The sequence below is a fragment of the Primulina huaijiensis genome, unplaced genomic scaffold (genome assembly GCF_012295235.1).
Source record: "Primulina huaijiensis isolate GDHJ02 unplaced genomic scaffold, ASM1229523v2 scaffold208320, whole genome shotgun sequence".
Lineage (NCBI taxonomy): Eukaryota > Viridiplantae > Streptophyta > Magnoliopsida > Lamiales > Gesneriaceae > Primulina > Primulina huaijiensis.
Window position 1 is genome coordinate 1 of NW_027355229.1, and position 11,833 is coordinate 11,833.

The 11,833-nt window shown below is 35.5% G+C and overlaps 1 protein-coding gene across 3 annotated transcripts; it reads left to right on the top strand.

The window, feature by feature from the left end:
• Positions 1–1,404: 1,404 nt before the first annotated feature.
• LOC140966960 (uncharacterized) lies at positions 1,405–11,517 on the top strand. 3 transcript variants are annotated; one of them, XM_073427281.1, is made up of 14 exons: positions 1,405–1,601; positions 1,736–2,093; positions 3,485–3,665; positions 3,737–3,786; positions 4,378–4,470; positions 4,548–4,636; positions 6,481–6,559; positions 6,719–6,801; positions 7,568–7,646; positions 7,742–8,450; positions 9,683–9,766; positions 9,895–10,603; positions 11,003–11,179; positions 11,265–11,517. In XM_073427281.1, exons 1-13 carry the CDS (start codon positions 1,570–1,572, stop codon positions 11,133–11,135), a joined length of 2,679 nt encoding a protein of 892 aa, XP_073283382.1. In that variant the 5' UTR covers positions 1,405–1,569; the 3' UTR covers positions 11,136–11,179; positions 11,265–11,517. The 3 variants fall into 3 exon arrangements, with proteins under 3 accessions (XP_073283382.1, XP_073283381.1, XP_073283383.1); XM_073427280.1 differs by having other exon boundaries at positions 11,003–11,517; XM_073427282.1 differs by having other exon boundaries at positions 1,406–1,601; positions 3,488–3,665; positions 11,003–11,517.
• Positions 11,518–11,833: the final 316 nt, after the last annotated feature.

Sequence of the window (11,833 nt, forward strand, 5' to 3'; positions counted from 1 at the left end):
GTCGATGATTTAGGATTTTATTTTATGCACTTGAGATTTAAATTGCTAAATTATTATGATCTATGATTAGGTTAAATTATTTTATGTATAAATTTAGAAATTATGATTTAAGATTGGAAAATTTTTTTTTTAGAGGTCGTTTCAATAATACACCATCTATAGAGAGATTGGAGTGTTTAGAAGGCTTTAATCGGAGGAAAATCAGAATACTTAAACATGATTCAATTGCGGGAGGTAACGCTCGATTTAGCTTCCGTATATTTGTTTATCATGTTTATATATGTTTAAAAAACATGATTGTGTTGGTTTTGAGAAAATCTCTAACATGAAATTGAAAACAAAACGTTTGGAGGAGAACATCCGATGTAGAAGAAAAAGAAAAGCGAGGGAGTAAAATATGATTTTTTGGTTAATTTCTTCCCAATACATACAGGCAACCCAACTTATTGAACACAACTTGGACCTCATGGTGGTGAAAGTGAAAAATGAATTGGATAAATAAACGTTCATACATGTAAACAGGCATGTTGGGCAAATGCCCATGGTGGATATATTTTTGCATCAAAAAATAAAATTAGCCCAATATTTGTAAAACTCAAGGCTAAGAAAAATATTTTTAATCAATACATGAAAAAGCCCATTAGTTTGAATGAAACGGAAAGTGAGCCGACAAAGGAGATCGTGGCCAGTGATCATGGGAGCATAAGAGTGAAAGAAACTCTACATAAACTGAACAAAAGAAAATCAATCGGTAAAAAGGGACACAATTCATATCACACAACTCTTGCAAACTCCCTGCAGAGTTTCATAATTTTAGTTCAATAATATTCTCATTCCAGATTTCAACATCTTCATTTGTATATTTTTATGTTTCTATAAAGTTCTACATGTTTATAAATACAAGATTATGTTGACGATTCATTTAATCAATTTCAACTTTTTTATTTGTTTTTAGTGTATCCAAGTTTAGGAGATCATAACAAATGATCAATTTTAGTATTTATTTCTCTTGAATTAATATATTCAAATTTTTATGATTTTTACATAATTTGGTGCTTTTTGTTTTTGTTTTTTCAAGATATGTATTCAACTATAGAGGTCCTTGGATATATATTAGTACAAACTTTATTTTTACTAGTTTTTTTTTATTCTGGCTGTGGAAAAGATTTGCCCAACATTTAGTAGAACTCAAATATGAATCCTTGGTCAAATATTTTATGATTTAGGATTTTTAAAAAAAATTAAATTTCAAGAATTTATAAGATAATATGTTAAATTTCAAGAAGAAATGTTAAATGTGATCTGTTTGTCATAATAAATAATTAATAGGAAATTAGGCCAAACAAGAAATTTTCTTGAAACTTGAGGGACCGATCTATAATTAATGACCTCCAAGGCAATTCCCAAATCTCCGTTTACCTCTTGTCCCTCGCCCCTTCCCTCTTTCCCCTCAACATTTCATTTCCAATTTCCAATTAAATTTTAAAAAAAAATATATTTAATTTTTCTCCCCGCACAAATAAACGCTACACGGTCAATTAATTTTCCCCGTATTTTCATATTTTTCTTATGGCATTTCATGTTGCTTGCCCAATTACATGGTACCATTCTCTTAATTCCACGGCTCAGCCCACTATTTATTTCTTCTAATTATATAGTTTTACATTCACTAAAGTGTGTTTTTTTGGGTTTTTGTGATGTGGGTTTTTGAGTTTGAATGATACTGTGTTTGCAGTCGGAAGATATGCTTCTGTGCGCTGGGGTTTCCGCGGAGGCTGCAGAGCGAAAAGGGCAAGATCGAGTTTTTGCAGGAGGTTGCTGGGGTTGAGCAGTTCTTGAAGGATCCGTGGCTGATTAAGGCCAGGGAGGATGCGACGATTCAGGTTATGGTGCCCAAGGTGGTTGGTTCCGCCGTTCCGGCGACTCAGCCGCCGCAGCTTCCCGCTGCGATGGGTGTTGGAGGCGGAGACAGCGGGGAGGAGGTGGCTGCAGCTTCAGCGCAGGTGAAGAGGGTGGCGCTGCAGAAACAAGCTACTGCTGCGTCATTGGTGGCAGAGGATTATGCGAGGAGGTTTGAGTCTGGTGATTTGATGGTGAGGGTTTTCAAGTTATGCAATTCATTTTTTTTAACTAAGACCGACATTATTCTTGTGGGTATTTTTCCTGAAAAAAATGTGCATTTATTTATATGGAATATGTAGAGTGTAAATTGTTTACTCTCTTTAGGCAGTTTTGGTTTCAATTATGGGGTGAGTGATGAGTACTTGTTTGTATTGCTAGATTTTTCAGTTAATTTAGTTTGAATTGGATTTTAAGTTCGCAATATGCACATTATGCCACCCGAATTTTTGGATTCGGTAGTTACTTGGATGAAGTTTATGTTTTATATTAAAAATTGTTATATGGGAGTTATTGTGGATACTGTAAAGCATCTTGGTATGTGTTTCAATGCTGGGGCTTAAGTTAATGCGACCAAGGAAATGTTTTCTAACCTTGCAAGTAATTCTTACATGAAAGTTCTGGTTTTATTGCACATGGCTGAGGAAGTCGTTATTTCATTGTGGTAGTAGCTACTGTCATCATTATCATTAGCTGTCGGTTTACGTACTGATCTTATGATTCTTATCTCATATGGACTATCAGTATATTTTTTATTAAGAGCTTATTTTGGAGATTTTACCTGGATGAAGACACTGGCTTTTGTCAGTTGTTTGGGGGTGTCTGTTGCAGAAAACTTATAGCTTTAAGATCGTGTTTTCATGGCAGAGGTTAAGATTCCTTCCCCTATTGAAGAAAACTTTTTACAAGAAGGCTATACACTTGTTCAATTGCTTACCCTGTAGAATTCCAAATCCAGGCTGAAGGCTGACCACACCTTAGATTTTTTTGTGTTTGGATCCTACTTCAACAGATTGAGTTTTCTGATCTTTATGATCTATAGGTTAAACGAGTAAGCACTCCCAAGGATTTCTTTTATGATACTCAATTGTATGTTCTATGAAATTCGCTATACATTAGCGAAAACCTGCTGGAGATGATGGTGATGAACAATCTGTTTTTTCCTCAGTATGATTCCAGTCTTCGGAATTGGCTTGGCCAGAGTTATTATCTCGACCTGCCATGTGTTAGAACCTGCTTTATACTTGCACAAATTTAATGAGTGTGGCTATTAAAAAATCGGTTAATGTCTTTATTCTCATATGGTTGCATTCCTTTGTATTTTTGCAGAGCTGCTCCTGAATTATGTGTTTGTTTGCTCCTCTTTGATTTGAAATTATTATTTATGCACTATACGGAAGCATGAATCCTTAATCATGTTATAAAGTCGGCAAAGTAGTTGATAATTGTCTGTTTCTTTTTCATCTTGCTTCATAAAATTACATGCCTTTTGGTATTTATGTAAAGATTTTCTGTGAATGCATTTATTATGTTGATTCACGAAGGTAGAAGTTCCGTTGAGATGCTTGTGGACTGATTTTTTTAGCAGACGTCTACGAAACATGCCTCTGGAGAAGAGCAAGGTCAATCGAATGTCAAAGTTATGTGCCGGCTATGCTTTAATGGGGAAAATGAAGGAGGTGAAAGGGCAAGAAAGATGCTATCTTGCAAAACTTGTGGCAAGAAGTATCACAGAAGCTGCATAAAATCTTGGTCTCAAAATAGAGGTAACATTTGTAACTGCGAAAAAGTTACTAAACATGCGTTTGTATCCTTTGCATGAAAGTTTTGATTACAGATCTTTTTCACTGGAGTTCTTGGAGTTGCCCCTCTTGCCGGATATGTGAGGTAAATATCTTTTCTTTGCTATAGAATCACACTTCTAAAATTAATAACTAAGACTTGTTCTTTATCAATACGGGAAAGCATTCTACTATGCTGATGATAATATTCAAGGGAACTCAATGCTAAAAGTGAGTAGAGCCAATTAGTTGTTTTCTTGGAGATTTTAATTCTATTTCAGAAATCAATAACTCAGTATATCATGCAGATAGCTTCTTTAGATATATTGTTTTGGTGCCTCGATGAGTAGCTTATATGTGCTAATATCGTGAGATTGCAATTAGAATACAAGGAGGAACTAGGAAGAGTTACACGACGAGACTGATATCCGGATCATTTTCCTTGAAACCATAAGTTAGACATATTTTTTTGTGGTCCTAAATAATTGAACTATGAAAAAAATGCACCTATTTTGTGGTTAAAGCATTGATATGAAATTTTGATAAATGAGAGAGGGTGCTGTTTTTATTCCTTCTTCTCCTTCATGTGTGCTATTGGATGGCTTATTAGGATCTCGATTTGATTTCTGATTATTTATCGAAGTTGATGAAACATGGTTTAAACATTGTCTTCGCTTCTCATAATTGGCCTCCTTAGGTTTGCCGAAGGACTGGAGATCCAAATAAATTCATGTTTTGTAAAAGGTGTGATGGCGCATACCATTGTTACTGTCAACAACCTCCCCATAAGGTGGGTTGTGAATTCTGTATCCTCATACTCATGTCCAATTTTTTAGTGTCTCATGTATTTTCCTTCTGAGTATGCAGAACGTTGGCCATGGGCCTTATTTGTGCCCAAAGCATACAAAGTGTCATAGCTGTGGTTCTTCTGTTCCAGGAAATGGGCTAAGTGTAAGGTATCAGTCTTCGGCTATATTTTGAAGTTTCTCCTTGTCCTTCATATCCTAGGAGCTTTTGCTGTCTTTATTTGGTTCTCCAAGTTATCCTGTCAAGTACCAGACTTTGTATCATGGACAATCAACTCATTTTGTAATCTGGAATTTTAAAAATTGTTTCTCTGAGTTAGCATCTGTGCAAGGAAGGTTTTTGTGTTTCTAGAGTGGAGTTGCCATCTTAAACAAATTAACATTATATACATTTCGCAGTCGTGGTTTTTCCAGGATTAGTTATGCATCTTAATTGTTTATGGATATAAAAAAAATATGCTTCTGAATCGTTTGTGGATATAAAAAACAATATGCTTCTTAATCGCTTATGGATATAACGAAAAAAATTATTTTCTAGGATAATGAAAAACATTACAATTTTTTTTTCTTTCAAATTTTGAAACTCTTCATGAATTACGTATTGGTTTTCTTGAAAAGTGAGTTGTGGTATTTGAATTTGAACCGAGCAGTATGTTCCTTTTTAGCATGATCTCCCTTGCTTTATTTTATTATTTTTGACTGTATAAATGTGATAAGTTGAGGGTGTTGATTACAATGAGTATCGGAGAAGGCTTCAAGTTCCTAATGTTCTTCAATTTTAGGTTATTATTATGCTCAAATTTGGGTTCTCATATCGTTGTTGCCAATAAAGTTGGTGTCTTGTTTCACTTACAGTTTTTGAGCACTCAGGCACATATGCTTTGTAACCTAGGTCCAAAGCATAAACCGAGGCGCATGTCATATTTAAGTAAGGCTCATGCCTTATTGGTTTGCGACATGCTCAAGCACAATATTATAATATCTAGACGTGTGTAATTGCAAATTATTGAACAATAACAAAACTATGTTTAATTAGTATACAAGACAATATGAAGGGCTATTATGTTGCATTTTACCCTGAATTGACAATCCATTCTGTGAAGTGTGTGCCTCTAAAATGCACCTTAGGCCTTTAAAGTGCACCAAGGCTAGTGCTTGACAGAGATGATGAATATTTGTGCCTCGCATCATGATTTAACTTATGAAAGTAGTTACAGAGGGTGAATAGGGTGTGTGTTAATTAGAAAACCTTCTGTCTCTTTCTGTATGTTTTACTCTTCCTATTTGGAGAACTCATTTAATTGAGGAAGAAAGATAGGTTTGTGAAGAATAATGTTGAATTCGCTTATACAACATAATTAGAATATTTGTTTATATTTTTAATTCTCGAAGTTAAACGGAACTTGTCTTTGGGACAGCTGATTAAATAAGTATTTTGTTAACTTTTTGGTCAACTATCGACAGGACTTTCTAGTTTATCAAGTAAAGCACTTGAATACTTTATTCAAAAAAAGAAAAGAAAAGAAAAAAGAACACTTGAGTACTTTCTGTCTGTTTTGGTGGAGATACTATGTATAAGAACTTTCTGGCTTACTTTTTGCTGGATCTAGTTATATATATTCTCTCTCCATTTTGCCCACTTCCGTGGGTGTGGCTTGTCTATTATTTGGTTAATTGGGGTTTTCCGTAATGATGGTAAATCTTGAACATTCGCTGGAGTTGATTTTGTTGTTTATATACATGATTTACCTTTGTTTCTATAAGTTGAGAATTTTTTATGTAATATTTAATCTAGAGAAATGGAGATAATAAGTGTGTGCATTGCATGCGGCAGCTGTTGTTGTGATAGGCTTATGGAGGACAGGAAGGCAATTTTCTTTATGCTCTATGAATACTTTTGAGGGTGGGGTGGGGTCAACCCCTTTTCTGGGCAGATTTGTTTTTACGATAACGAAATCCGACTATCTCACAATCACAAGACTGAGTTATTGCAGGTGGTTCTTAGGGTATACTTGTTGTGATGCTTGTGGAAGATTGTTTGTGAAGGGTAATTATTGCCCTGTTTGTTTGAAGGTACGACTTAGTGCCCCGACCATTTGTTTTGATTTGATGTGCTCACTCTGTTAGTCAAATTGTACTTGGGAAAGGTTACATCCATGCCTAGCTTGGTGATATACTAAACTTGATTTGAAGCTATAAAGCTTGATAACTTGTTTGTTGTAAAAACTGAAGGTTTATAGGGATTCTGAGTCGACACCTATGGTTTGCTGTGATATCTGTCAACGCTGGGTTCACTGCCCCTGTGATGGGATCAGGTTGGTTCTCTAGTTTTTGTTCATCAAGTTAATCCAATTATGATATCCTCCATATTTTTTCGCAACCTTATCTTATTTACACACTGCAAATCTATGTATATAAATGTAATATAAGTAATTTCAGCAGGCTGATGTATCACATCTCCAAATAATATCTCACCCGTACACAACTTAAGTTTTCACTATTCATAATCCTCAGTAATTCTACAAACTTTTCTACTGAACTGTGAAAAGTGAAAAAAGATGAGAATAAATAAAGTCCTTGCGAGCACTGTAATTCTCTGTTCATTTCTTCCCCCTTTCCCCTAAAAAAAGAGACAAAGAGCACTTTCCACTTTCCTTTTGTCCCTGGCAGTAACAAGTTAGTTCCACCATTCAGCCTACTTTGACCTGCGTCTCTGTCTCTGTTAGGCATTCTATTCACACTCCAAACTTTGATTTTGGCTGGAATGTGCGATCGAAGTTGTGCACTTATATCACCCTACTCTTTCATGGCTTTTTGTAGTTGACCTAAATTACCAGATTGACCTCGCAAGCTTCGCTTGTGTGGTGTTATTTACAAGTCTCCAAATACAATAATGGATGACTTCTCTTGTGATATTGGCCATGGCTTTTCTAGTGATGATTATTTTTAATTTTACTGGTCTTTAAGTTTTTGGTTCTACATGGAACCTGACTATTTTTGTATCATAGGTTGCTCTTTTGATTAGATTAGTTAGCTTTTGATTTATTGTTTTAACTTTTTGTTGGCTGCTATTCCATCCAGCGATGCAAAGTACATGCAATTTCAGGTTGACGGACATCTCCAATATGTGTGCCCTACATGTCGTGGAGAATGCTCCCAGGTGGGCTTTCTTGCATAATTGGTTTCAATATATGCGCAACATGTAAATGCTCCCTCTTTTGCTGATGTTTTCCTCAATGTCTCTCCTCTTACCAGATTAGGAATCTCGAGGAGGCTGTTCAGGAGCTCTGGAGACGAAGAGATGAAGCTGATAAGAATATGATAGCAAGCTCGAGGGCTGATGCTGGGTTGCCAATTCAGGAAGAAATATTTGACATTTCACCCTTTTCAGATGATGAAGACAGTGGATCTGTGGTGTTGAAAAATGAAAATTGCCGTTCATTGAAGTTTTCTCTTAAAGGGATAGGTGATAGTTCGCCAAGAAAGAAAAAAGAACATGGAAAAAAATCTTCAAATAAGAAGTATGGCAAGAAAAAGGGGAATGAAACATTTTTCGTTATTGGAACTGATGCATCCCAGAGGTTTGAGAGACACCAGGATGGTCCATTGTTTGGACGCAGAACTGGTGATAACTACAATGAAGAAATGCAATTTTCTGGTGAACCGGCTGCTGGAGATAAGGCAGCAGGCATATGTTCAGTTAACGAAGCAGCGGTGCCTAATCACAAATACATTGATGAGGTTACAGAAGCCAAAAGAAAGAAGGCATTGAGAACAATAAAAATAAAGAGTAACAAATCTCACGGAGATAGGGAAGGAATTGGAAACAATAGTAATGTGAGTAAGACTGCACAAGGACCCAAGCTTGTTATACATTTGGGTGGACGAAGTAGAAATACATCTAGTCCTCCGGGATCGGAGGTTTCAAATGTTAAGAAGGAAGAAGTTTTGACTTCACCATACGGTATGTCCTATGAGATATTTGTGTGTTTATTTTGCTTTTCTTTCAATTTGAATTGTTAAACTTTGCATGCACATACAATTTATGTGGAATTTAACATATTAGGGATCGAGCTTTGGTAGTGCAGGAAAGCGAATTCTATAGATATTATGTGGAGTATTTACTGATTGTTTTGGGTATTGGAAATTTACTGTGTGTAAGAATATGTAGCTGACGAATACTTGTTTTAGAAGTCCAATTTCTGCTTTGGATTAACGTAATTAAACAGAATTACATGAAATCAAAATTTCAGTCAAAATTCTGGGAATTTGAAATTATCGGAAAAGAACCCTGCTGATGATTGAAATTCAACAGTATATGATGTCCACTTAATTGAAATGTGAGTTTTATCTCAGAGTTGTCAATTTGTCATGTATAATGAATTGGGCTTGATAATGGTGGGAAACTCATAATGGAGAAACTGATTATAGAAAGACTTGAAATTTGAAGTTACAATATATTTTTAGTACACATGGACTTTCCTCCGAACAAGATAAATGCTATCAACATTTAAAAACCTAACAATTCTAATAGGGCAAATGATCGCTAAGAGTGATAATAAATATGGAGTTTACTTGGACTTTTTTGAAGTGTGTATTGTTGCTATTCTCATAACTGGAGTACATCGAATCACCATAGTTAGCTTTGATGGTATCACATTGATGCTTCCCTATCAAATGGTATTGGCCTATATAGGCCCTTGCATAATTTGCGCTTCAGCTTTGTGTTATATCTTGCTGACTTGTTTGCCATAAACATGCCATTCGAGAGGACATGACAGGGAAATTGGGGATATTAGCGAGCAATCTGTATTTTCATTGCCCAAGTATTGCCACCTTTAGTATTGTGGATTTACGAATGGGAAATTCCTCTATATATTGCTGTGAAGAGTTGTTCAGTGCAACATGCAGGAGACAGAATCTTGGTCTTGGATTTGACATGTCGAAACCCATTGGTTCATAGCTATTCCAATTACTTAACACGGATAAACTATTGAAATATATTTGAAAATCCGATGAGAAATTTTATTCTGGTTAGTGGCATTTGGAAATAAACATTAATAGTTTGAGAAAATAGGATATTATAGGGAGAGAATTAACCATACACAAATGGATAAACCATTTAGCTAGTCTCTAACCTATTGATTTTTACTTTATGATCATTCATTTACTAAGCCATGTTTCTCATAAATACAGTGGGCACCGAGGATATTATTCAACAGAAACATCATGAGTACATTAACAGTCCTGATAATGCAGTTGAATCTGGGGATAAAAAAGGTGCTACTCTTTAGTTTAAGAAATGTTGTCCTCTACACTTTCTTCGTTTATTCTCATCCTTTTTATCTCGCAGTACCGTGTCTACATTTTTTTTTGCAAATTAAACATTTATGTCTTGTGAGATGCAGGACATATTAGCCACACTGATCAAATGAAAGGTTCCAAGTTACGAGAAAAAGAGGGTAACTTGATTAAGATCAAGAATACCAATTCAAAAGCTTCCGACGATAGCTCTAAACTTACTGGAGGCAAATTCAGTCATGAGGATGAACCTGTTTCTCTAAAGAATTCACATTCAGTACTGGGAAAAAGAAGCATTGAAGATGGTGCATCTACAAGGAGTGGTTCTGATGTCCTAGTTAGCCAGAGGAACAAATATTCTTCAATGAAGTACGCAGAGGATAGGCCTACTGTTTCTGGGGACTTGGACGATGGCAATAGTAGCATTCCATCAAATTCAGAGGCATCAGCGAATGATCACAAGCCTTTTTTGAAGTTTAAAATTCCGAACAATTCAAACAAAGGAAATCAAAATGTTCCCGATAATTTGAATCAGGGATTAAGCCGAAAAGAGAGATCCGATTGGAGAGTCCATGTGGGACAGATGGTAATCCAAACTCCCTCTCCTTTGCCTCTTCCTGGAAAGGAAGAGATAACTTATACGCGTGGTCAAAGGTCAAAACGGCGTAGACCAGTACCAGGTGACGAAGATACGTCACAATGGCATGAAGACAACACTATGAAGGAGTTCACTGATGCAAACTGGGTATTGCAGAAATTGGGAAAAGATGCTGCTGGTAAAAGAGTTGAGATTCATCAGCCGTCCAATGACTCCTGGTGAGTTTCTTCTTCTTCATAAAACAGTACGCATACGTGTATATGGTATACAAGGTAAAAGAAAATGAATTCTATAATGTTTCCTGGGAATTTAATGGTAAGAAATGACCGATGCACTTGTTAAATTTTTAAGCTTTTCATTTTGTGGCTGTAGACATTCGACACAATTTAAGATTATTATATTAGTACCCCACCACCACCACACCAAACATAAAAATTACCAATTGTTAAAAATGAATTATGATCACAATCCCGAGCCAGGTACCGAATAGATGGTTTGGTGCACACTGTACAAGTTTCAAGTAATTGATGTTTTGTCCATGTATCAGAGGCTTCATCTCTTTCTGGGATTTTAGTGTAGATCCAATGCTTGAGTTATCCCATTCTCTTTTCTTTCAGGCATAGGGGAACAGTGTTAGAAGTCTTAGAGGGTACATCAACGGTCTCCATAGCACTTGATGATGGAAAGCCCAAGAATTTCGAACTTGGGAAGCAAGGAATCCGTTTTGTTTCTCAGAAGCAGAAGCGTTAGACTTCGCTCGTTTTACGCAAATGTATGCCTCCCAAAGATGACAGGTGAAAGATTTTATGGTAACTCGAAGGTCTAAATTGTTTTGTGCTGGAGCTTATACGAGGCAATTGTATTGTATGGTATCTGAAGCCACGAGATGGAGGGAGCTTTGGTTTTACTCCATCAAGTTGTCCCTTTCATCTCAGTGCCGCCAATTCTTGCTGAACTACATCCATTCGGAGGAATAGGGTGCTTTTGACATGATTTTGCTCTCATTTTCTTTAGGAATAGGAGTTGAAGTCATGTTTTAGACTACAGTAGTTTATATGGCTGCATTTGCACCTAACATCAATACTATCAATATTCAGCTTGTGTTCAATTAAATGAATTCTTCATCATGCAACTATCCATAATTAAGATGTTCAGTTATAGAGAGAGAAAATTAAAATTTTATAAGCCTCTCTATATTATTACTGCAAATAAATTCCACTATATTTTCCACTGATCATATGATATTTTGTGATATTCACTTAAAAATGTCATTTTTTTACTGTTAAAAATAAAAAATTATGATAAAAAGCAAAAATCTCAAACTCATAAAATATATCAAAATACACACTTTATAAAAAAAAATTTCTACTCAATTTGTGAAAACCTATTTATAGAATTTTTTTAGAAATAATTCAAAAATAAATACATCATTACATACATCATCACAC